At 53.9% G+C, this 25,776-nt stretch overlaps 1 protein-coding gene and 1 non-coding gene across 2 annotated transcripts; both read right to left on the bottom strand.

Annotated features, from left to right (window-relative positions):
• Positions 1-4,923: 4,923 nt before the first annotated feature.
• MGST3 (microsomal glutathione S-transferase 3) lies at positions 4,924-24,862 on the bottom strand. Its single transcript, XM_036443020.2, has 6 exons — positions 24,700-24,862; positions 8,337-8,460; positions 7,536-7,609; positions 7,039-7,096; positions 5,915-5,987; positions 4,924-5,168 (listed from the first exon to the last, which is right to left on the bottom strand). The coding sequence occupies exons 2-6, from the start codon at positions 8,451-8,453 to the stop codon at positions 5,038-5,040; spliced, it is 453 nt and encodes a 150-aa protein (XP_036298913.1). The 5' UTR covers positions 8,454-8,460; positions 24,700-24,862; the 3' UTR covers positions 4,924-5,037.
• Positions 22,086-22,149, bottom strand: LOC118721834. Its single transcript, XR_004988847.1, has one exon. It is a non-coding gene; the product is annotated as a U7 small nuclear RNA (small nuclear RNA).
• Positions 24,863-25,776: the final 914 nt, after the last annotated feature.

Raw genomic sequence — 25,776 nt, 5'->3', positions numbered from 1 at the left:
GAGGCCAGGTGGAGCCTCTTGAAGATACACACTGACTTTCTGGCCTGGTCCACCTTTTATTTACTTGAATACACATTTTCCCTTTAGCAATGCATACAAGCATATCAAAGGTAAAGTTTGGTAAACAGTAAAAGGATTATTAGGTTAGGGAATTGCATTGAGCCATTGAGCCCACAGAAGGGCAATATTATGCTGATTTTCGGCCCTGATGAATATCAAAGTCCATTTGCCTTCCAGTGTTTTCTTTTTGCATTAATATGCTAACTGCTATTGGCTAAATTTAGCCTCCAGCATTTCCCCCTTTTTGTTTTCTTAATAAATTTTTAAGAAATATTTTATTGATTTTTAAAAATAAGTTTTTATTGTTCATATTATTACAAATGTTCCTTCCCCCCCCCCCCACCATTGCTCTCCTCTACCAGGTTCCCACCCCACCCTCTGCCCTTTCCCCACTCCCCATTGTCCTCATCCATAGGTGCACAGTTTATGTTCAGTCTCTTCCCACATCCCCCTCACCCCTTTTCCCCAAAAATCGTCAGTTCACTCCCCTTCCATACCTCTGATTCTATTATATTCAACCGTTAATATTGTTCATCAGATTTTTTTAATTTCCTTGGTTTTTAGATTCACTTGTTGATAGTTACGTATTTGTTGTTCATAATTTTTATCTTTATTTACTTTCTCTTCTGAAAGAACCCCCTTCAGCAATTCATATAATTCTGGTTTGGTGTTGATGAACTCCTTTAGCTTTTTTTTTATTAGTGAAGCTCTTTATCTGGCCTTCGATTCTGAGTGATAGCTTTGCTGGATAGATTATCTTTGGCTGTAGGTTCTTACTATTCATCACCTTGAATATTTCTTGCCATTCCCGTCTGGCCTGCATGGTTTCTGTTGAGAAGTCAGCTGACAATCGTATAGGCGCTCCTTTATAGGTAACTACCTTCTTTGCTCTTGCTGCTTTTAATATTCTCTCTTTGTCTTTTGCTCTAGGAATTTTAATTATGATATGTCTTGGTGTGGTCCTCTTTGGATTCCTTTTGTTTGGAGTTCTGTGTGCTTCCTGGACTTGTATGTCTAATTCTTTCACCAGGTGGGGGAAGTTTTCTGTCACTATTTCTTTCAGTATGATTTCGATATCTTGCTCTCTCTCATCTTCTGGGACCCCCATAATTCTGATGTTGGTTCGCTTGAAGTTGTCCCAGAGGTTTCTTACATTATCTTCAATTTTCTGGATTCTCTTGCCTTCTAGCTTCTGTGGAGGAGTGTCTTCTGGCTCTTTATGTTCCAAATCTTTGACTTGATTCTTGCGATCTTCCATCCTGTTTTTAGGACTCTGTATAATATTTATTTCAGACAATGTATTCTTTATTTCTTGTTGATCCCTTATCATTTCTTGATAACTCCTTATTAATTCTAGTTGATTTCTTTTCATATCCTCATAGGTCTTATCCATCTTTTCTAGGAAATTCTTGAAAAACCTTATAAGCGTAGATTTGATCTCTATATCCAGTCGCTTTTTGTCCTCCATTTCTTTCGTTTGTGATCTATTTCGTTGTCGCATTTCGCAGTTACAGATGGGATGGGATTTCAGGGTGGAGCCTACAGTCTTGGCTTCCGTCAGCCCCGCCCTATGCGGCTCCTGCATCTCAGGGTCCTTCAGTGCTCGCTGCAAAGCGCCTCTGAGAGATAGGTGCCCTCAATTTTCGCCTGCTGCCAAACAGTCTATTCTCTCCCCCAATGAGCCCGGTATTGGGGTTCAGTTCAGTTGGAAGTGGAGTTGGAGGTGGCGTTCAGAGCAGACTGGAGCCCCAGTCTCCTTCCGGCCAGGGCAATCCCGCGGTACAGCCGACTGTCCCTTCTCTGCACGCAATGTGCGCGCCGCTGGGACCTCCTTTCGCCGCTCCCCTGGGGTTCCGCCTTACAGCCCAGCTCCCTATGGATGAGCCTGGGTCCCCGGGGTCTGGCCTAGAACTGGGGTTCAGAGCAGTCACAACTGGGGCCCAACACAGTCGGAGTTTTATCTCCTTCCCGCTAGGGAACGCCAGCCAGGCACTCGGCCTCCCTCCTCTCCGGCTCTGTCCTCTCTGCGCGCCGCGTGTCTCCGTACCTTGGGCTTTTACAGCTCCTCTGCGCTTCCTTCTGGTTTTCTCCTTGCTTCTCGTCATAGAATTTCCAGTCAGTCGACTTTCCTGTAGTTCTGGGTAATGTCCATTTTATATTTTAGTTGTATTTTATTGAAATTGTGTGCAGCTGAGGCTAGGTGTTTACCTGGGCGCAGCCATCTTGGATCTCCTTATTGATTTTTTTAGAGAGAGGAAGGGAGAGAGATAGAGCTAGAAACATCGACCAGCTGCCTCTTGCACACCCCCTTCCGGAGATGTGCCCGCAACCAATGTACATGCCCCTGACTGGAATCGAACTTGGGACCTTTCAGTCCGCAGACCGACGCTCTACCACTGAGCCAAACCGGTTTCGGCTTAATCTTGAATGGTGTATGTTGTCTGCAGGGCTGGAGTCCTTTTAAGACTTTTTTTTTAAAGTATATTTTTATTGATTTTTTACAGAGAGGAAGAGAGAGGGATAGAGAGTTAGAAACATCGATGAGAGAATCCTGGATCAGCTGCCTCCTGCACACCTACTGGGGATTTGCCCGCAACCAAGGTACATGCCCTTGACCGGAATCGAACCTGGGACCTTTTAGTCCCCCAGGCTGAGCCAAACCGGTTTCGGCCTTTTAAGACATTTCATTCCCCATCTGCTTACACACAACTGACGACTGCTAGCAGGAGAAACACCCTCAGGGGTTCTCAGGGTTCTTGTTTCCTCACAAACTGGTTCAGCTTTCTGGACTGTTCTTCACTATCCCCCAGGTCATCTCCAGATTGTTTGTCATCTCTCTCATTCTACTCCCATTCCTTATCTTCAGCATGTTGCTTGGGGCTACTGCTATCTGTGGCTGGAGAAATTCCCCGTCTGTCTGCCTGCGACCACAGATACAGGTTGAGGCTTCAGGTTTAAGGTCCTCATTAGTTTGGTCAGCTTCTTCTGTGGCTTTAATTTGGAGTTTGGTGTTCCTTGCAGGAATCCACATGGGCTTGGAGGAGTTTTCTGGAAATACACAAATGTATTCTCGACCAAAGGTTAATAAAGGGTTGTGACCTTTCCATAAACCAGACTCAGTATCTTTCCATTTGATCAAGCCTTTTTTCTTTTGGCTTATTATGACATCAGTGTAATTTTATTGGTGTCTTGCCATCAGCATTACACCAATTTAAAAAATTTAAAGTAATTAAGGCATGGTGTAGTCTATCTACAGATTTCTCCAGCATTCCTATTCCCCATTTTGTTTTTCAAGTTGGGATTTTAGCCGCTGATGTTGGCATTCTATAATTGCCTGTCCTGGGAATTTTATGGTATTCCCATAATGTGCCTGTTGTAATAAAGTGTGCATTTCCTTTTGTTGAAGGACCACGCAGGGTGGGATGAGCCCTGATATCTATAATAAAAGCATAATATGCTAATTAGACCAGACAGCTGAATGACCTTGATGTCCTTCCAGATGATGCTGTGCCAGCGGCGTCGAGGCCGAGGCAGTTAGGGGTGATCAGGTAGGCAGGAAGGAGAGCAGTTAGGGGTGTTGAGGCAGGCAGAGGCAGTTAGGGGTGATTAGGCAGGCAGGTGAGTGGTTAGGACCAACCAGGCAGGCAGGCAGAGTGGTTAGAGGCAATCAGGCAGGCAAGTGAGTGGTTAGGGGCAATCAGGCAGCAGGCAGAGTAGCTAGGAGTGATCAGTCAGGCAGCAGAGTGTTCAGGGCAAATCAGGCAGGCAGGCAAGCGGTTAGAAGCTAGTGGTCCTGGATTGTGAAAGGGATATCCGATTGCCAGTTTAGGCCTGATCCTAAACCAACAGTCGGATATCCCCTGAGGGGTTCCGGATTGCAAGAGGGTGCAGGCTGGGTTGAGGGACCTCCCTCCCCAAGGCATAAATTTCATGCACTGGGCCTCTAGTGAGTAATATAAAGGGATATTGTCTTTGCTGTACAACTTGCTGTACCTGTTTAAATAGTATAAATAGACTTTGGTCACTGAGCTATTTTAATCGAGCAGACTTAATTCTGTTTACCAGGCCAGCAGTATAGGCAGTATCAGAAATAACATTGAGAGGCTCCTGGAAATCCTGCAATACAGCCTTAATAGCTTCTAATTCAGTTCTTTGTACAGAAGTGTGGTCTGGATGACTCGGTCTGAATTCACTGTATGATAAGCAGCTTTACCATTAGATGGACCTTTAGTAAGAACAGTTAATGCTCCAGGAATAGGTTCCTATAACTGAGGTACTTGCCCTTGACCAGAACTGAACCTGGGACCCTTCAGTTTGCAGGCCTACGCTCTATCTGCTGGGCCAAACAGGCTAGGATAATGGTAATTATTTTAATCCTCACCCGAGGTCATGCTTGGAGAGAGGGAGGGAGAGAGAAACATCTATTGGTTGCCTTCTGTACTCACCCCAACCAAGGACCAAGCCCAAAACCTAGCTTCGTGCCCTGACTGGGAATCGGACCACCAGTGCACAGGACGATTCTCAGCCACAGGAGCCTCTGCCTGGCCTTGCGGAGAGATTCTGAAGAATCCTCACTGCTACCCTGTGTAGCGGTAATCTCAGATCCTAACCAGAACCTAACTGTCCTGACCGTCTGATCACTAAGCTCTCAGTGTCCCACCGTGTACAGCAAGGACCCTGAAAACGGGCACCTCTTCAACTGCACCCTTCCTCTCAGAGCCCCGTTTTCACAGCTGCCACCATAATGAGACATTCCCCCACCCTGAGGCAGCCGCGCCGGCAGGGGGCAGGGGCAGGGACAGGAGTAGGAGCAGGCCGCTTATTTACATAAAGATCAACAGGAAATAAGTCACAGAGTCAGGGTTACTTAGGAGGCTGGTGCCAGATAAATTTTATTATATTTAGAAAAAAAAAAGTAACTGGAAATAAAAGTAAGTCATTCAAAATGAATGAGAGTTTTTAACACCCCACCCAGCCTTAGTGGCAGCACTTGGACCCCAAGCCGGTTTTCACCCATCCGAGGTGCTGGAAGGCAGAGCACACAGTGGTGCCCATCAGGCCGAGGAGGGCGATGGAGCCCAGGGCCCCCCGGTTCCGCTTGCTGGGCTCTGGGGGGAAGGGAGAGAAGAAGAGTGGACGTTACTGGCAGCTCCGCAGGGACAGCCATTGGCACCCGTGAGCCCGTCCCTCCAGCGGCAGACGCCTGGTCAGAGGCCAGTCTGCCTCACGCAATGCCCTGCGTCACACCAGGGCTGCCTGGGCCTCAGGAAGTTACAGGACAATTGGACCTGGGCCGGCCTCCCCCTTCTTTAAAGATGTGAGGGTGGCAGAACCTCTCTCTTCTGTCTGTCCGCCCCCAGCTGTGAGGAGCAGGGCCCGGAGTCACAGAGTCCTGGCTCTCAGTTTCCACCTCGTAGCTCTGTGACCAAGAGAGCATTAATCTTTCCAAGCCTCAGTTTCCCCATCGGTGAGAGAAGATGCTATTTTAAGGTGACCAGATGACCTAATTTTTACCAATTTGTCCCGCAGCGTAAATGCCGAGGGACGCAGGACAAATTGGTAAAAATCGGGATCGTCCCGCCAAAAGTGGGATGTCTGTCTGGTCACCTCATTATCTCCATCACAGAATTGCCAGAAGTTTTGAAATAGCGAGATGCAAAGTTCTTAGAGCAGCAATGGACACAAAGTGCCCGATGAGGGTAAGTTTTGTTACTGTTCAAAGGTGAGTAAAAAGAAAGACGGGAACAGACCTTTCACCTAACCCTCCCGTCCCACCCCCTTTCCTTCAAGTCCTGCTGAAGGGAACCGGCCTCAGATTCGCACTTTGCTTCCCCGGCGGGAGCCGTGCCCTTACCTCCGGTGTAGTAGCCGTAGGCATAGAGAACGCGTCCCACGATCCAGGCCATGCCCAGGCCCGAGACGACTCGCTGAAAAAAAAAGGGAGCACGTTAGTGTTTGCATTCAATAGGCAGAGCTGTGCTGACATCTAGTGTTGACCATGCAATGTTTTAGCAAAAAGCTAATCATGTCACTCGTGCCACGAGCTGTGGACGTGCTGATCTGGCAGCTGGTGCGACCAGAGGCTGCGGGGGCCGTGCCAGAAGGTGGACGCCTGCACTCGGGCAGAACTCGGGGCACGTAATCGGGCTCAGGAAACCCGCCTGATTGACACAGGCAGAGGGCAGGCCAGCCCCACGGCCCACGGGGCTCCGGTGGCCGCCCAGGCCCATCCACCCCCTAATGGACCACCGGACACTGGGTGCCTGCAGGTCAGGCCCCTGAGAGCAGGTCGGCTGGATGGTTCGCCGCCGTAACCTGAGGCGATCAGTGAGTGTTGGTTGCAGGAATGAATGAATACGCAAAGTAAAACATGCATGGACATGAGCCTAAGAGAGTCAGGCCTGGGTTCAAATTCTGACTCTTCTATCCCGTAGCTAATTGACTGAGAAGCTTACACAGTATCCAGGATGTTTCCCCTCATCTGTGAAAAAACAAACAAAACCCACAAGGAAAGTCTGCCGCTTTAAAGAACTCTGTTAACACAGACAACAGGGTGGCGAAGGCCTAGGGCAGGTGTGTGTGTGTGTGTGTGTGTGTGTGTGGGGGTGCGCTGAAGAGGGTCAGTGGGAAAAAGGGGACATATCTAATGCTTTCAACAATAAAGATTCAAAAAACACCACAGTTCTGCCCGGTGGATGTGGCTCATGGCTGAGGAACCAAGAGGTCACCAGTTTGATTCCCGGCTAGGGCACATGCCCAGGTTGTGGGCTTCATCCCCAGGAGGCAGCCCATGAACGATCCTCTCTCATCATTGATGTTCCTCTCTCTCCCTCTTCCTTCCTCTCTGAAATTAATAAGAATCTATTTAAAAATCCAACAACACTCTGTTAGAAGCAACTGACTGAAATTCTTTAAATAAACACACAGGGCCTAGAGGAAACACATCGGATCCCAGATGACACCCCGGGATCAACTCACCGGGTGGTACACACCCCCCACAGCGAGGAAAAATAAGAAGGGAGGGTACACTTCCAACCTGCAAGAGAAGAGAGACGTTTTAAAAGCGCCCGGTGTAAGCGAGGAGCAGCTCTTACTGAACACGGTCAGAGCGGACGAGGGACAGCAGGGGGCGCCGCCTGACCAGCTGTGATGGGTGGGTGGTGTCTTTGAACACCATTAGAGAAACATTGGTTGGGGGCGGGGCGGGGCGGGGGCTGGGGGACTCAGTATCCCCCCAAGCAGCGGCCACACCTCCCGTAGGGGGCGCTGCACGGGAGCCACCTTGGAGGGGTCACCCAGGGCGCCACCATCCTAACTCTTCATTGTGCTTACGTAAGGTCCCGCCTGCGCACTACGGGTTTTTAAATGACACTTGGTGAGCGCCCGTGATCACCACCGCCCTCTGACAGACAGCAGGGGTGGCTGCCCCCCCCCCGCCCCCCGCCCCCCGCGCCGTCAGTGCCGAGGCCGCTCACGTGTTCTGGTGCGCTCGCTGGATGCAGTTGAAGAGGTGCCCGTTTTCAGGGTCCGTGCTGTACATGGTGGGATACTGCGGACACAGAGGGCTTGCTGATCAGACGGTCAAGACAGTTAACACGAACCTGGACGCTAATCTAGCCTAAGGCCTACGTTGGCTTAAACATCGCAGTGACCAGGCTGGGTTCTCAGAGGCAGGGCCACTCGGCCGTTCATTCCCAGGAGTAAGGGAGGGCAGCTGTGCCGCGGCCATCGCCGGTGTCCGACACACTGGACACCACGGGAACACCCTCCCCTCAGCCTCCGGGGACCCAGGGGGCGGCGGGAACAGGGGAGCTCTGACTTCTGGCACTCCGTTAGAGCCAAGGAGAGAGACTCGGTGCTAGGATGAGCTCGGAGACCAGAGATGAGTCACTAAACAGAACCGCTCCAGGCCAACGGCGGCAGCCAGCCCTCTGGACCGGGCAGAGGGAACGGGGATGTGACGGGCCCCTGCTGGCCCAGCGGCTCAGGCCCGCGCAGGGCGGCACCGCCACCGCTGCGGACACAGGGCGGTGGCCGGGGGGCCACGCCGGGAACAGCGCTGCCTGCGAACCCCCCCCAGAAGCATCCCCTCCCGGCGAGCAGCTCGGCCCAGCAGGCTGTCCCCTGCCAGCGCCCCGGGCCTCCCTGCAGGAGGCGCCTTCCTGCCGGGAAGGGGCAGTCTCTCTACGAGGCCCCGTGAACGCTGCCACCACTGACCATGCGCCTCGCCCTCCAGGACGGAAACACGCTCTCGCCCAGACCCTGTTCCCACTCACCTCCACCTTGTACTTCTTGCGGGCCTTGGCGACGTTTAAGGCGAGGTGCATCACCAGGACGAAGCTGGCGGCCCCGGTCAGGACCACGAACCCGTACTCCTTGGAGAGGACGGCCATCTCGGCTCTGCGGAGAGACGGGGGCACCAGCCTGTGGCGTGTGCGGCTGGAGCAGCGCAGCCCTGCGGGCACAGGGCGAGGCGCCGCCGGGGGAGGCGGCTGGACACTGTGCATTCAGAACTTAAACAGACGGTCGAGACATCGTCCTTCTCCCTCGTGCTGGGCTCTCCATCAGCGTGGCATCAGGAGCCGAGCCTGACCTCTGAGCTGCTCGCCAGCGCCGCCTCCCGCCCCCTCCAGGACGGACCAGGGGGAAGGAGGTGCCCGTTTTCAGGGTCACTCCGGCCACACCTCCTGGCTCTCAGGAGGGTGGAGGGCGAGGGGACAGGCTGCCCTCCTCCCTCTCTTCTAGAATGAGCCGAAGTGCGGAGAGTCAGCTCCGTAGTTGTTAGAACAGAATATGGGCTGGATTCTGAGCGCCTCTTTGAGAACGGACGGCGGAGCTCCCGTCTGCCCCATATCCCTGGGCCGCCAGGCCGGTTAAAGGAGGCTGTCTCTGTCCAAACAGTGAAACCAGCACATTGGCTTTAGGTCACAGTTTGCAAGTCGAGAGTCGGCTTTCAGACCCAAACTTTTGGGCAGGGCGCCGGGCTCCGGGCAGGTGGGCCACTGGGTGCCCGGCTGCACCTTCAGCTCATGGTCACTCTCCCAGCCCACCGGCGCCAGGCTACCCACGAGGAGGGCAGAGTCAAGACCCGAGAGGCCTGGGAATCCCTCCCAGCCCCCAGCAGCCGGGCCGCACTAGCTCTGGTGCTGGGACCTCTGTTCTTCTGACTGGCAAGGACCTGGGCAGGGGAAGCCGGTGGCAGGACTAAGCTAGTGCCCAGGAAGCTACAGTTAGAATGGAGCATGGACGACAGGCTGCAGTCGGCGGGCATGGGAGTGCTGCCCTCCCCGAGGCGCCCCCTGCAGGAGCCGCAGACACCTGGTCAGGTGCAGGAGCACAGCACCCAGCCAGGGAGGAGTCCTGCTCCCTCGCCAGGGCAGCCAGCGTGCCCGTGGCTGGGATCCTGCCAACAGAGCCTCTGGGGTCGCCGCAAAGCTCCCCGGAGGGAGTCTGGCCAAGCACCGGCTGTGTGCTGAGACACAGATCCCTGTGGGATCGAGGCCACTCCGCTGCTTTCAGGAACGGCCCCTCCAGCTGAGATAGTGCCCGCCACCTGGCACAGTCCTGGAGTCCAGCATGCGCCGTCCGTTACAGTCCCTTCCCTGCAGACCACCCAGAGACACTATGGGGGCGGCTGGCTGCCTGGCTCCTTGGGCAGGAGGGCAGAACCCAGGCAAGCAGGCACCGCTGCCGCTGAAAGCAAATGCAGGGACTGAGTCACTTTAAGGAGGGAACCAGCTTAGCTCCCTCAGGGTGCAAACACCTTAGTCATTTGCTGAATTCTTTTTTCCGAGGAATCCAGGGCCAAGAGAGGGACTAAGAGATCGGCCTTGGTGGTTCAGGCCACGTGTGTGTTGGGATGGGAGGCAGCTCAGCTCGGCTCCCAGCCGCACCCACGCCCCGCCCGCCAGGGCCAGCAGATAGCTGGGGCAGAGTTCTCTGGAGCGGATAACTGGCTGGTGTGAGCGCAGCTGCGGGCGGGTGGCATGCCGCTGCTCTGTGTCACCAGCAACCCTTCCACCCACTCAGCATGATAAGGCCGGGCGGGAACTCCGCCCAGACTCTGCCTTCTCCGGGGGCTGGACACACAGCCAGCTCAGCTTCATGGCGGCAAGGAACACTGCAACTTGCTTGTTTGTTAATCATCTTACAGTGTTTACGGTTATGTATTAAAATTTGCGATCTGTATAAATAAGAGTGCATTTAGGTACATACAGGGTGAGTCAAAAGCAGGCTTATAGCTATTAGTATGGAAAATGATAAAATAATTAATGAATAATAATACAAGAATAAACAATGTTTCTCGAACTCACAACTGTAACCCTACTTTGTGCTGCCCTGTATCTGGTCTGTGTGTCATGGAGGGATGGGGGGAAGAGGGGCAAGGTGTGGTTACCGGAACAGCCTGAGATAGGCTGGCAATACTTCTGCATTATTCTTACTCATTCATCCCACGGGAATCAGTTTGGTTCAAAGAAACCACCTCATTTCTACTTGTAATTGCAAACCCAGACCTGGTACAGATATCCAAGACAAAAGGACTAAGTGGATAACACACCCATAAAACACACTGCTGGACAACCATTAAAAATGGCCCTGAGGAGAAACCAAGATGGCGGCATAGGGTAGACACCTAATTGCAGCCTACCACAACAATTTTAAATTTTCAACTGGAAAACAGAGGAAACATTGCCCTGAAACACCAGACAGCTGGCTGAGTGGAGGCTCTACCATCTGGGAAGGGGAGAGAAGGGACGCTGAGCCTCAGGAACTGTGAAGGTGCGGAGAACTGTGCACGTGGAAGAGGCGGCCGCCAAGCTCGCTGCTGGCTTACTCCAGGCATGTGGAGAGGGCAGACAGCTAACGTGCGGCTGGCTTTGTTTTGGAGGAAAACAGAGACACCCTGTTGCTCAGGTAGACAGCCCCAGTCAGGGAGAGGCCGGACTGTCAGGCAGTGGGCAAGGCTCTCTCAGAGGTGCGTGAAGCCTGCAGCCATTACTGCGGGACTCAGGAACAGGATCCTCGTAGGGAGGGACTGATGGGAAACCAAAGCTTGTCTGCACCACCCCAAGACTCCGCCCCATCCAAGCGGAACACAGAAGCCCTCCAGGAGGCTGGCTTTCTCGTTCAGGAGAAAAAAAACTACCAACTGCACTGAGAGACAACTCTGAGCCGGAAAAAACTGGCTGTCAGGGAGCAGACAAAACTCGAGAACAGCCTTTACTTAAGTGGTGCGAGCGCCTGCAACCAATCTTGTGGGTCTCGCTGTAAATAGGACTTCCCTACGGTGGGACTGATGGGGAACCAAAGCTTGTCTGTGCCACCCCGAGACTCCGCCCCATCCAAGCGGAGCACAGAAGCCCTCCTAGCTGAGACACTGCTGATCCTCACAGCCAATTGGCTTGGAGATCAACGCTTCCCAGTGATACCAACAATAAGCAAGGCTTAACAACAAGACTGCACACATAGCCCACAAAGGGCTACACCAAAACTGTCCACCTCAGGTAACTAGGAAGGCTGGCTACTGGGCTCTACCAGAACACTTAGCACACAAAACTATTCCATCAAATCAGGGAAGAAGCTAAAATGCAGAGAAGAGGCAGGACACAAAGGAAGGATATGGAGGATAGTAAAAGAATGGACACTGAGTTCAAAACTACAGTTACAAGGTTTTTCAAGAATTTCCTAGAAAAGGCCGATAAAATAAATGAGACCTATAAGGATATGAAAAGGGATCAAATAAAGAATACATTGTCTGAAATAAAAAATATTATAGAGTCCTAAAAACAGACTGGAAGATTGCAAGAATCAAGTCAAAGATTTGGAACACAAAGAGCCAGAGGACACTCCTCCACAGAAGCAAGAAGACAAGGAATCCAGAAAGTTGAAGATAGTGTAAGAAACCTCTGGGACAATTTCAAGCGAACCAACATCAGAATTATGGGGGTCCCAGAAGAAGAGAGAGCAAGATACCAAAAGCATACTGAAAGAAATAGTGACAGAAAACTTCCCCACCTGGTGAAAGAATTAGACTTATAAGTCCAGGAAGCGCACAGAACCCCAAACAAAAGGAATCCAAAGAGGACCACACCAAGACACACCATTATTAAAATTCCAAGAGCAAAAGACAAAGAGAAAATATTAAAAGCAGCAAGAGAAAAGCAGGTAGTTACCTATAAAGGAGCACCCATACAATTGTCAAGGTGATGAATAGCAAGAACCTACAGCCAAAAATACTCTACCCAGCGAAGCTATCACTCAGAATCGAAGGCCAGATAAAGAGCTTCACTAATAAAAAAGAAAGCAAAAGGAGTTCATCACCCCCAAACCAGAATTATATGAATTGCTGAAGGGGGTTCTTTAGGAAGAGGAAGAAGATAAAGATAAAAATTATGAACAACAAATACGTAACTATCAACAAGTGAAACTAAAAATTAAGAAAATTAAAAAATCTGATGAACAATATTAACTGGTGAATATAATAGAATCAGAGGTATGGAAGGGGAGTGGACTGACAATTCTAGGGGAAAAGGAGAGTAGGGGGTGAGGGAAGAGACTGAACATAAACTGTGCACCTATGGAAGAGGACAATGGGGGGTGGGGAAAGGGCAGAGGGTGGGGTGGGAACCTGGTGGAGGGGAGCAATGTAGGGGGAAAAAAAGAGGAATATTTGTAATAATCTGAAGAATATATATAAATAAAATGGGCCTAACCGGTGTGGCTTAGTGGATAGAGCGTCAGCCTGCAGAATGAAGGATCTCAGGTTGGATTCCGGTTAAGAGCACGGATGTCGGTTGCAGGCTCCTCCCTTGCCCAGGCCCTGTTTGGGGCACTTGCAGGAGGCAACCAACCAATGTGTCTCTCTCACATTGATGTCTTTCCCTCTCCCTTCTACTCTCCCTAAAAATCAATAGAAAAATATCCTCAAGGGAGGATTAAAAAATAACTATCGTAAGAATGGCCTGACAGGGATGGGTGACGAAGAGAGAGGAGCAGGTTGGACCTGTGGCACCAGTCCTGACCCCCCACCCCGCCCTTTCTGGGTGGTCATGGGGGGCTCTGTAGTGAGGACGCTGCTGGGCTGAGTGTCGGAGTCAGAGCCTGGCTCTCACACTTCCTCTGTGTCCTGGGAAAATTAGCATATTTCAGCAGCCAGCTTCCCCACCTACAAATGGAGCCATACTGTACCTACCCACCGCTGTGGTTGTGAGGTGAAGTGCAGGAGGCGCAGCTTGTAACCCCAGCCCAGATGCTCGACACTTAGCAAGCGCTCAATAAGTGCTGTACATCGAGTTATGTTACACACGCTGATGTTCTGTTGACTGTCTTTGCCCTGATCTCTATACTAATAAAAGGGTAATATGCTAATTAGACCAGTTATCTTCTGGATGAAGCCATGGTGGCAGGGGCCGAGGCAGAGGTGGTTAGGGCCAATCAGGCGGCAGGGGAGAGCAGTTAGGGGTGGTCAGGCTGGCAGGGGAGGGCAGTTGGGGGTGATCAGGCTGGCAGGGAGGGCAGTTTGGGGTAATCAGGCCAGTAAGGGGGCAGTTAGGGGGTGATCAGGCTGGCAGGCAGAGGTGGTTAGGAGTAATCAGGTGAGCAGTTAGGAGCCAGGGGTCCCGGACTGGACAGGGTGCAGGTCCAGCTGAGAGACCCCTTGCCCCCATGCATGAATTTCATGCACTGGGCCTCTAGTACGATATTAAAAGTGTAATATGCTAATCCTTCCAGAGGAAGCTGGGGCTGTGAGGGAAGCCTAGGTCCCGGGTGCCAGAGGGAAGCAGGCACATCAGTAAGCAGATACCTAGTTCCAGATTTCCCCCTTCACAGCCGTGATCAGAAACTGGGTACAAAACACTTCACAGAACGACATGAGTGGGCGGGGCAGGGCAGGAATGGTATTCACAGAGGCCAGGGCCTCCAGCTGCCTCCTGGCAGACGGCAGAGGAGGCAAAGCGGTTCAGCCAGAGAAGGTTAAGTTGAAGGTTTAAAGGAACTTGGGTCATTCCATCCAGTGTTTGCTTTTTAATTAGACACATCCTGTCACTGATTTGAGAGAAGAGACCCCTGGGGAAGTGTTTCCACTCCTGACCGACTTGGCATGGCTCATGACTGGTCTCCTGGGCACGCTGTGGGGGGCGGGGAGGGAGCAGGGAGCTGCGCTGGGCTCACGCGGCTCGGAGACGCCGGGGCCGTGGATGAGCACGTGGAACCCACCTCTTCTGTGCGGCCGGCTTTTCAGAAAGCTACCAGGTGGCACTGCAAAGCCCGAGGCTGGCACGCTCACACACTCAGCCCTGGTACACTCACACACAGCCCTGGCATGCTCACACTCAGCCCTGGCACACTCACACACAGCCCTGGCATGCTCACACACAGCCCTGGCACACTCACACACAGCCCTGGGAGGCTGTCTCAGCCCTGCAGATCCGCTGGGCTCTGGGCCTGAGGGAGCCACCGTGCCCAGGCATCTGGCTCAGTCCCGCCCTCCTGCTCCAGGCTATTTAGATTCCAAAGGGGAGTTTGTTTCCTGCCATGGATAGTGTACTGAGTCTAAGAGCATGGAATTCCTTTATCCAACCACAACATACAGAGCACTTACTGTATGCCAGCCACTGTTAGGTGTGGGGGTACAGTGTGAGCAAGATGGGGTCCCTGCCTGCAAGGCACCGCCATTCACGCAAACAAAATTCAGCGGAGAGTGGCCTCCGCCGTGGAGGGCAGGGCCTGGCTACTCTCTCAGGCTGCCGCGGGCCTCTGCCACACAACATCCTGGGAAAAGAACAGCAAGTGCAAAGGCCCTGAGGCACAGCTGGCACGGTCAAGGTCAGAGGGGTGGCCGGTGTGGCAAATGGTGGGAATCGTGGATGAGGTTAGAGGGGACGGTCCAGATTACGAGAGGGACCTTACAGGCAGCTCTTCCTGCTTCTCCTTCAAGGGGCTCGGAGGAGAGGCGCCGAGGAGGAGAAGCTGGGAGGTCGGTGAGGAAGCACCACGCCCCTAAGGGACGGTGACCAGCGACGTGAGCCGTCTCTGACTCTCGTGCACCTGGCGAGCTCTCGAGGCAGGAAGGGCCAGAACAGCGCGGACTCTGGCGGCAGGGCAGACACCGTTCTGATGGGGGGAAGTGGCCCTGGGAGCCGACTGAGTGCTCTTGGTTTTGGCGATGGGAGCCCTGATAGCAGCCGCAGGGGTTGGGAGGAAGGTGGGAGGTGGGAGGCGGTCCTGCCCCCTAAGTTGGCTCATGGCCAGTCCTGCCAACGGGGCCCACGCCTGTCCTGCCCCTCCCCCGGAAGCCTCTGCCGGTGTGTGTCCGCACACCTGCTCACGCTGGCCAGGAGCCAGGTACCGGGCACGTGGACACTGACCAAGGCTCCGGCCCACAGCTCCAATGCGCGTGCCCTCCTAGGACAGGCGGGCCTCCCATGTATGTTTTATAGTAACTGGCACGTCGACAGACCCTCAGTGGAGGCTGCTGGTCTCTGTTCTAGGCCACAGTTCACCTGCAGGGCTCGCTGCAACACGCCCTGCCCTGCCCTGCCCTGGAGTTTCTGGCCAGAGGGTCCCCGTGGGTCCCGGTGGGTCCGGGGGCCTGGAGTCTGCCTTTGTAACACGCGCCTCGGCGAGGCTGGGATGAGTCGGGACCACGTTTAGGAATGTTCCCGGAGGTGCTGATATTGGCCAATTCCAACCCACATGGTCCCGCCGCAGTCACCCTGCAGCACCCGAGCTCCAGGGGCCGCGGAGCCAGAGGCGGTTTGCAGAGCGAGCTCCGTCCAGCGCCCAGGGCCCCGCACACTTACAGTGCCCACCGCAGCCTGGTTCCTGTCAGCTCCGGGACGCGGGCGTGGACCTGCCGGACGCCTCCTCAGCCCGAGCGGCCACGGCCGCTCGTTCCCAGCTCTCCCCATGGTCATGGTCACGGTCACTCACCGGGCCAGGTCCCCCTCATCCAGTCAGAGCAGAGGCTTTTCACCTTCGAAGGTGATGCTCCGGGAGGACCCGAGTCAGCCACTCTCAGACCACGGATCAGGGGCACCTGACATTCTCTTTTTTAAATATCGATTTTTATTGATCTGAGAGAGGAAGCGAGAGAGCGATAGAAACATCAATGATGAGAGGGAATCATTGATCGGCTGCCTCCTGCATGCTGCTCACTGGGGATTGAACCCACAGCCTGGGCATGTGCCCTTGACTGGAATCGAACCCAGGACCCTTCAGTCCGCAGGCCGATGCTCTATCCACTGAGCTAGGGGAGGGGTAGCTGACCTTCTGAACATCGGCGCCATGACTTCGACGGAAGGGCCAGTAAGGATCACGGGCCCTCCGACTGCGTGGGCGAATTCTCATCCAGGGGCAGGACCGGCAGCGCGGGGACAGCACCACCTCCGCCGGCCGACGGGCCTCTCGCGCGCCAGGCACGTGACAGTTTATGTGCACTAACCCGCCCCCCTCAGCGGCCCTGCGTGGGAGCACGGTCATCGTCCCACGTGCAGACGAGGAACGGAGGAAGAGGAGTTCGTAAGCTGCCCAGGGCCCACAGCTGGCGAGGGCAGGCCTGGGGCCTGAGCTCACCTGTGTCCTGCTTGGCGCTACCACACAGGCTGTGTGTGTGTGTGTGTGTGTGTGTATGTATGTGTGTGAGTGTATGTGTGTGTATGTATGTATGTGTGTGAGTGTGTGTACGTGTATGCATGCATGTGTGTGAGAGTGTGTATGTATGTGTGTGTGAGTGTGTGTATGTATGTGTGAGTGTGTGCGTGAGTGTGTGTATGTGTGTATGTGTGTGAGTGTGTATGTATGTATGTGTGTGAGTGTGTGTATGTATGTGTGTATGTGTGTGTGAGTGTGTGTATGTATGTGTGTGTGAGTGTGTGCGTGAGTGTGTGTGTATGCATATGTGTGTGAGTGTGTGCATGTGTGTGTGAGTGTGTGTATGTATGTGTGTGTGTGTGTGTGAGTGTGTATGTATGTGTATGTGTGTGTGTATGTGTGTGTGTATGTGTGTGTGTGTATGTGTATGAGTGTGTGTGTGTATATGTGTGTGTGAGTGAGTGTGTGTGTGTGTGTGGGGGGAACGGCGCGGGCCCTTACTCAGGAGCTGGATCACTCCTTCCCCAGTCGGGGATTGATGAGGGGGTCCCCTCCACTAAGCAGTGCCGGAGGGACACTGGCTCCTACAGGGCAGCCAGGGCACAGAGCCAGGCAGGGAGCCTGTGCCAGGACCATGAACTCCGCGAAGACAGACAGAGCTCTCCTCTCCACCCGCTGCCCGGGCTTCTTCCCTCCCAGGGTGTCGGTCGTTGGATTAGCGGCAGAAGGAGGCCCCTCCCTCATTAAGCAGGCGTCAGCGGCAGGTGTTCCATAAGCGCCCAGTGGCAACTTTGGTAAGAAACCTGATTATTCTGTCGTTTTGAAAACAGCAGCACCTGGTCTGTAACTTTCTGATCTGTTTATGGAGGTGTTATCACTAGCCACACATGACTTTTGAGGATATACCAGGTCGGGGAGGAAACTGGGAAGAGTACTTGGGAGCAGTGGGGGGTGGGTACAGGGGTAAGGGGGGTGGGGAGAGGGTGGGTGCAGGGGGAGGCACGGGGGAGGAGTGGGGGGGCAGCAGGAAAGCCGGCCGAGGCGGGCTTCCAGGGAGGGAGGGGCACAGGGGTGCCCGGTGACCCCGGCCTGGAGGCCTATGGGCCAGGTCTGGGGGTTGGGACAGCATCTCCTCTGTGCAGCGGTGAGAATACGCAGTGGCTGTTCAGAAAGCTGCCAGGCGGCACTGCAAAGCCTCACCGGGCGTGGTCACACCCAGCCCAGCCGGTGGTGGTGGTGGTGGGGGGGAGCTGCTCTCAGCCTTGCAGATCCCTCGGCTCCAGGGCCCAGGGCCTGGGTGAGCCCACACAGTCCACACCTGGCTCAGGTCCTGCCTCCAGGGTCTGTGCTGACATTTTCCCGGAAGCCTGACTAGCCCTGCCCTGTGTTCTGTCCTGCCCCCACTTGTCTTATCTCACTGGGCCAGGGTTCCTTCAGCTCCACAGGCGGCAGCCGATACCCGGGGCTCGGCCCTCCTGTGCAGGGACTGAAGGCCACTGCCCGCTGTTCCCGGGGCAGCCACCACCACATGGAGCAGAGGTGGCTTTCTGGACCCGGCACTTGGCACTTGGCTGGAATAATCGATGACTTCTGTGCCGTGGGGGTCACAACGTATCGTTTACTGAAGTAAGTCAATCAGATGTTTCAAGGGAGAGAGGGTCCCCCTTTCAGCTCCCTCTGCCCTCAGACAGACAGACACGAGGCAGCGTGGACAGTGTAAGTCCCCGTGTAAGAGTGTCCTCAGATCAGCCTGCGGTCTGTCACTGGTGCCCTCTTTATGCACCAGGAGTGGGGAGACCACACGGCACTCAGGCTCCCGGGAGCCTTTCCCCAGCAAATGGCGAGCACCCTGACCTGGCTGCCTGCGCTGTGAGCCAGCCTTCCTCCCACAGGCTCCTTCTCTCCCACACAGCGCAGACACCATTCCTGAGACGCCGTGAGGATGCTGCACGCTGTGCTGGGCTCACCTCGCCAGCCGGAAGCACCCGGGCGGCCGCCCAGCCTCAGCTCTGCCTCCGGTGGGTGTGCACAGGCACAGGCCTCGGCCAGCCCCGGCAGCACAGCTCGGGGGAGAGCCCGGGGAGCTGGGAGGAAAGCATCGGAGAGCAATTCCATTTCCTTGAAGAGAGAGGGGAAAGGCAGTTCCCCATTTCTGCGGCCCTGCTACCCCTGCAGACGCCGGGGCTGTCACTTCTGCGTCACACACACCATGGCACCGGTGTGCTTGCCACCGTTTCCAGCGACAGCCAGGCTTGAGAAAGAGCCAGCGGACATGGAAGAGAAGGAATAACCACCGAGTGAGGATGCACACTTCTTCACCACGGCCGCGCGGGTCTGCACAGACGGTTCTCCGAGGGGTGAAAATGAGCGCTGGTTGAAGAGTCATAATTTCTCTGATTACCAACCCACGTGAGGCCAGGCCAGCGGGATAGGCACAAAGCGGGGCTGTCCCAGCACCCGATTCTTCAATTCCTCATCAGAAGGACGGAAGATCTGCCCTTTTTAGAGATAATGGTGCCATAGTCCAAATATATTCAGCTTTATAGTTAAACTAGAAGCCCAGTGCACGAAATTCATGCACGGGTACCGTCCCTAGGCCTGGCCAGTGATCAGGGCTGATGGGGGCCTTCAGGTTGTTGGCTGGGGCCTTCCTTCGTTCTGCGCCACCTCCTGTGGTCAGTGCACGTCATAGCAAGTTATCAAACTTCCGGTCTCCCGGTTGAACTCCCGAGGGGATGCTTTGCATATTAGCCATACACACACACACACACACACACACACACACACACACACATACACATACACATACATATTTGAGGTCTGGTACAAAATTCATGCGGGGCAGGGGGAGGAAGGTTAGCCTGGCCTCTGCGACCCCTTGCAATCTGGGACCCCTCAGGGAATGTCCAACTGCCAGTTTAGGTCCGATCTTGCAGGGATCCCCAATCCTTCGGGATCAGGCCTAAACTGGCAGTTGGACACCCCTTTCACAATCTGGGACTGCTGGCTCCTAATTGCTTGCCTGCCTTTCTGCCTCATCACCCCTAACAACTCTGCCTGCCTGCCTGGTCACCCCTAACTGCTCACCTGCCTGCCTCATCACCCCTCACTGCTCGCTTGTCTGCCTGATCACCCCTAACTGCTTGCCGGCTTGCCTGATTGCCTTGAACCGCCTCTGCCTGCCTGCCTGATCACTCCTAACCACTCACCTGTCTGCCTGATCACCCCTAATTGCTTGCCTGCCTGCCTGATTGCCCCTAACCACCTCTGCCTGCCTATCTGATCACCCCTAACTGCTCACCTGCCCATCTGATCTCCCCTAACCACTTGCCTGCCTGCCTGCCTGCCTGCCTGCCTGATCTGCCACCGAACCTTCGTCCAGAATGATGTCCGGAAGGTCAGTCGTCTGTCTGTTCTACTTAATCTATTACCCTATTATCAGTATAGATAGCCACCACTTGGCCATATATATATATTCAAGCGTCACATGTTTTAATCCCAGGGCTTTGGAGAGCTGAGTTCATTCCTGCACTAGGGGTCCCTTGGCTCTTTTCCCACACTTGTTCCCTAGCCACCTCATGCCTCCGGAGGGAAGTATCAGCAGAAGCCACAACTCCCGGATGACTCACCATGGAGTCCTCAGTGCCGTCCACGCCCTGCACACAGCCCCGGGCTCCCCGCAGCGACCGCACAGAGGGAAGTGGTCTGAAATCCCAGGCAGAACCGTAAAGCGAGATTCCGCCCGGGCAGAGGTAGGCAATGCCCCAAGATGCGCCAGTCCGCGGGTCCCAGTCGGTGCGTCCGCACCGAGTGTTCAGAGCAGCCGTTCTAGCTGCCGTCTTCTCTCGGGAGGTGATATGAAAGGCGCACAGGAGCCGAATGGAACCGAACCCCCTGGGAAAGCTGCTAATTGAGCTTCAGGAATCTAAGAATAGCAGGTTTGTAATGAGACGGGACAGATCCCAGGTCCCTTTGCCAGTGTGAGGACCCTTTTCCGACAGATTCTTTTTTTTTTTTTTTTTTTTTTTTAATATATTTTATTGATTTTGTACAGAGAGGAAGGGAGAGAGATAGAGAGTTAGAAACATCGATGAGAGAGAGAGTCATAGACCAGCTGCCTCTTGCACACCCCCTACTGGGGATATGCCCGCAACCAAGGTACATGCCCTTCACCGGAATCGAACCCGGGACCTTTCAGTCCCCAAGCCGACGCTCTATCCATTGAGCCAAACCGGTCTCGGCCCGACAGATTCTTGACACAAAAGGCTCCATGGGTGAGAGTCCCTGACTCGTGACCCCTCACCTAGGGGCCCGGTCACACCGGAACACCTGGATCTCGGCTGCCCCGGGGATGGCTCCCGGGGCCGGGCTGCAGGGCTCACTCCATGGCCCGAAGGCAGTGCCCTCAGAGGCAGGGAGAGGGCCGGGGAAGCCAAGGACACAGAAGAAGGGAAAATCTAACAACTGCTTATTGGTTAAAGTCTCTGCCATTTCCCTGCGAGGAGTGCCTGCCTGGTGCCCACCTCCACCTTCTCCTGTCAGCAGGGCTCCTCCCTGCCTGGCCCCACTAAGCGGCCTGTCCACGGGAGGACACGGCCACAGTGGTGACCCAGAGGGAGAAGGCAAAGCACAGTGAAGGAGGGACAGAGCACGGAGGACTGTGAAACGGGGGGACGGTGGAATGATGGCTGTGGGACAGAAAGTGTGATGTGGGAGAGAACACAGCTAGCATACGGGCAGGGAGGTGGCTATATTTGTGGGAGAAAGAGAAAGGCCAGTGTGTCTGGAGGAGTGATGGAGAAAAAGTGGTTGGAGAAATAAATTGTTATCCATACTGCTTATTACTGGAACATGCATCATTTCTGCGCGTCAGCACTGTCCTAAGGAGTTCTCCACTATTAACCCATTAAACCCCGCAGAGCGTTCTAGATATACTATAACTTTCATTTTTGCAGAAGAGGAAACAGCATCAGAGAGGTTAAGTCATCTGCCCAGGGTCACACAGCTGTCACAGGGACTGCCTGGCTTCACACAGCCAGGCAGCGAGGTTCCAGGGTCTATGCTCTCAGCCCCGGCTATCCTGCTTCTCAGGGAGGCTGGAGCCACCTTTGACCACCTCTGGCCTCTTTTGAAACTTGTCCACTTCCTCAGACTCTCTCCTTATTGGCAAGAATAGAAAGCTAATAATTAACTCTAAATCTGTGACTGATTAAAGCCTGAGATATTTCTAATTGGAAGAAAGAAAAACCTTAGAAAAGGAACTTAAAAAAAAAAAAAAAAAAAAAAAAGGAAAAAAAAAAAGCATGCTAGCACTACAGCTCGGCAAACGAGGAGATTACAGAACGGAAAAACGTCCCTGGCCATTCAGGCATTCAGGTTCGCAAGGGGCAAGGCAGCCCAGAAACTGGAACTTTGTTTTTATTTTTATTTTTTAGGGCCTTCCAGTAAAAGCCAGAAGACCTGTTGGACAGATTCAAAAAAGAGCTGTAAGCACTGGCACCTTGTTTTTATAACATGATTTCCCATGTAACCTGTCCCTTAACTGGCATTACACAGGGTCAGAGGAAAACAAAACCCTGATTTCCAGAAGAGGAAAAAAAATTTTTGAATGAGTCACATGACACCACTTGGATTTTCCATCACAAGAAACATGGGCCGACAGCAGTTAACTCTGCAGAGTCCCCTCTGGGGTACCAGCCATTCTGACGAAGGAACCCCCAGGCTTGCTGGCACCAGCCCAGGACAGGGACTAACTCTCCATGCCTGTCTGTACCAATCACTCACACTTCTTAGGCTGGAGAAGTAAAATATCACTGATTTTTAAAAAGTGTACTAAGGCACCAAAACATTAGGACCCAAGTTCCAGTTAGTAAAGAGGTCAACTCTGGAAAGAGCTCAGAGGGGGCTGTGCAATTCCAAATGCTGACATCCTTCCGGGATTTGCAAGTATACTGGGAAGGCAGTCCAACTGTCCTGTCCTCATTGCTTTCCACAGAGAGAGTTAGGTAGACACTGTAAGAGACAGTGCAGCAAACTCAGCAATTCCATTTTACATAGCAGCCACCTACCTGATAACTGCTAAATTCTTCTTTTTCAGGATGGTATACTCATAAGGAGTATTAATGAATCCATTGCAAAAACTGAAGCAACATATTCTTTTAAACAAATATTGCTTTTAAAAAAATGTGAAATGAGCCCTAGCCAGTTTGGCTCAATGGATAGAGCATCAGCCTGCGGACTGAAGGGTCCTGAGATTCTGGTCAAGGGCACATGCCAGGGTTACGGGCTCAATCCCCAGTAGGGGGTGTGCAGGAGGCAGCCGATCAACGATTCTCTCTCATCATCGATGTTTCTAGCTCTCTCTCTTCCTCTCTGAAATCAACAAAAATATATTTTTTTTAAATGGTTCATCTCTGAAATCAATAAAAATATATTAAAAAAAAAATGGTTCCTGGTCATATGTGGTGAAAATAGTGTTCTGAATATGGATTCAGAATATTTAAATGCAAATATAGGGATCAGCCTATTTAAATGCAGCTAGCTGTGCAGTAGGCACTAACTAAATTACTTTTGGACAGATGGACTCACCATCCATTTCATTCCAAATGGGTCCAAGGGCTTTTCAGCATTTCTCCGGATAACGGGGAAGGCTCTTCTCCCGCGGCTGCTCAGTCTATGTGCTGTCCTCCAATGAAAAGGCTCCTGTCAGGCCTGTCTCCTCGGGGAGCTAGGCCAGCAGGAGGACTTCTAAACGGGGTGCGGGAGTGTGGGGGATGGGGAGACTGTCCTTTTGCGCTTTGTGAGTGCAGCCTCTGTGACTGGCCGTATCTCCACCAGTGCATCTGTTTTATATATAGCTACGGGTTCAGGGGTGAAAATGATGCTTGACAGAGGTTTCTATTTTGGTAACATTGTGTCAGGAGGAAGCTAAACAGAACTTCTTCCCAGGGGTGAAAAACATTTATTTGGATTTATATGTTAGTTGTATTTAACTTCGTTACACTGAACTCCTAGGAGGACAAACATTCTTGATCCCTCTACTCAGATACTAGTGAACTACACTGAACCAAGTAAAACATAGCCTATAACTCTGACCAGTACCCTCGGGTCCCTCCCAGCACTGCGGGCTCCAGAGGAAGCTAAACGCCGGCTCTCCGCCACTGATCACACCCAGGCCCCGGCACATCTGCAGAGCAGCCAGTGGGCTTCACCGGGAATCCCGTCCTCCAGTTTGGGAATGAAGGCCCAGCCCCACCCTCTTGACTCTTCTCTCCCTTGGCCTCCCTTCCCACACTTGTCCCCTAGCCGGTCACCTCATGCCTCCGGAGGGAAGTATCGGCAGAAGCCACAACTCCCGATGACTCACCATGGAGTCCTCCGCGCCTTCCACCGCCCCAGGCTCCCGGCTCCCCGCAGCGACACCGCGCAGAGGGAGGCGGTCGGAAATCCCAGGCAGAACCTTAAAGCGAGATTCCGCCCGGGCAGAGGTAGGCAATGCCCTTCTTAACGGCTCCAATGCAAACCGACACACGTTTCTGTGGGGCAGGAGGAAAACAAACACGATTCCCCGGGGGCTCCGGGAAGGTCCCCAGCAGCACAGCCACAGCCGCCGCTGCAGCGGGCGCAGCGCCCCGTGGTCGTTGAAAACCCAGAGTTACCGGTGGGCCTGCCCTGCCCGCTGCCCGCAGGGCCCGCACGCCTATGCTCCACACCAGAGCTGTCGCCGGCAAGGTCGGGCGCACAGTCGGGACTGGAGGAGAGGGAAGATAGGGACTGGGAAGGGTTGACCTTGAGGATCTCTCTGAGTTGCAGAAGGCGCGGCAGGGGCCAGCTGAGACGCTGCAAACCGCTCCATCCTGGGGAGGACGCAGGGCAGGTGGAGGGCGAAGGGGATGGAGAGGTGGAAAGAAAGCTGCAGACAGCAAGGGGGAAAGAGAGCGAGTCTTTCGGCGCGGGTTGGCAGAGATAATGGGTGGTGCCCGGCGCAGAGCTGAAGTGCCCCCCAGGGGCCGGCGCGCCCCGCCGCCCGCAGGTGCGTGCACTCACCTGGATCACCTCCGAGGGGCTGGTGCGGACCGCGGCTGCCAAGCGCAGGGTGGGTGCAGTGACCAGGCCGTGGGCAGGGCGTGGTGTGGCTCCAGAAGGGCCCGCCCCACCATAGGCCCCGCCTCCGGAAGCGCAGACCACGCCCCCAAGTCCTGCTCCCAGCGCCTCTATTCCCGCTCCAGGCTCCTGGTTGTGAGCCGAGACGGAAATTTCCTCCTCACGGTTGCCCTTCCACTCCCAACTTTATTTAGTCCCTTCCGCCTTCTTAAAGTGACCCCACCAGCTCATGGTTTCTGGATCGGGTTTGCAGAACAGTCGCACTTGGGTAATTTGTCCCCAGCACAGCCACCGTAGGCACTTAGTGGCGGGTGAGGCGCAAGCTTGTACGGCGCATGCGCCGGAGTCAGAGCGCTGCGGCGGGGAGACGAAGGGTGTGGTGGGCGCTCGGTGCCTGGGCGGCCGCCCTCGCCGAAGGCAGGGACTAGGTGTGCTCGGTCTGCGCGTTCCCCTAACTAGCAGAGTACCTGTTAGCCCCTCGCTGAGAGCCCGAGCTCAGCCCTGCGCGTGGTGGCCGCGCCCGCCCGGTGCCCCGTCTGCCGGCGTGGGGCCCGCCCTCGCAGTTCTGTTTCCGGGTCCAGGGTGGCCCCGCCCCCGGGGCTGCAGACCCCAGCGCGAGCTGGAGCCGCACTTCGCCTCCAGTCCAGGGTCTGGCCCGTTGGGGAGTGTGAAGTATGGTAGCAATCATACTTAGATAAAAACTGCTGTTTGAACTTTAACCCTGCTATCCTGGCTTCTGCACACACTTATTTAAACAATAGGATAGTTACCTCAGCTTCCAGACTGAGACCTGGAAACTCACAAAGGTAACTTTCCTGAGCCTCTGGATGGGAACCACAGGAGACTGATTCCCATTGACTCAGTAGCTCCAGGAGTAGAAACTACAGATAACCTTTAGAGATTACCTTTGCTCCGTTCTGCTTCTGTACTACCCTGTTTCCCTGAAAATAAGACAGTGTCTTATATTAATTTTTGCTCCCAAAGATGCGCTAGGTCTTATTTTCAGGGAATGTCTTGTTT

The sequence above is a fragment of the Pipistrellus kuhlii genome, unplaced genomic scaffold (genome assembly GCF_014108245.1).
Source record: "Pipistrellus kuhlii isolate mPipKuh1 unplaced genomic scaffold, mPipKuh1.p scaffold_m20_p_18, whole genome shotgun sequence".
Classification (NCBI taxonomy): Eukaryota; Metazoa; Chordata; class Mammalia; order Chiroptera; family Vespertilionidae; genus Pipistrellus; species Pipistrellus kuhlii.
The sequence above is the reverse complement of the archived record's forward strand: the minus strand, read 5'-3'. Positions and strand labels throughout refer to the sequence as shown.

Coding starts and splice junctions, on each gene's coding strand:
- MGST3 (XM_036443020.2), bottom strand. CDS start 8,453: ATGGCCGTCCTCTCCAAGGAGTACGGGTTCGTGGTCCTGACCGGGGCC. Junction 7,610..8,336: donor GCAAGAAGTACAAGGTGGAG/GTGAGTGGGAAC, acceptor CTGTGTCCGCAG/TATCCCACCATGTACAGCAC. Junction 5,169..5,914: donor CTACGGCTACTACACCGGAG/GTAAGGGCACGG, acceptor CCTTCCCCCCAG/AGCCCAGCAAGCGGAACCGG.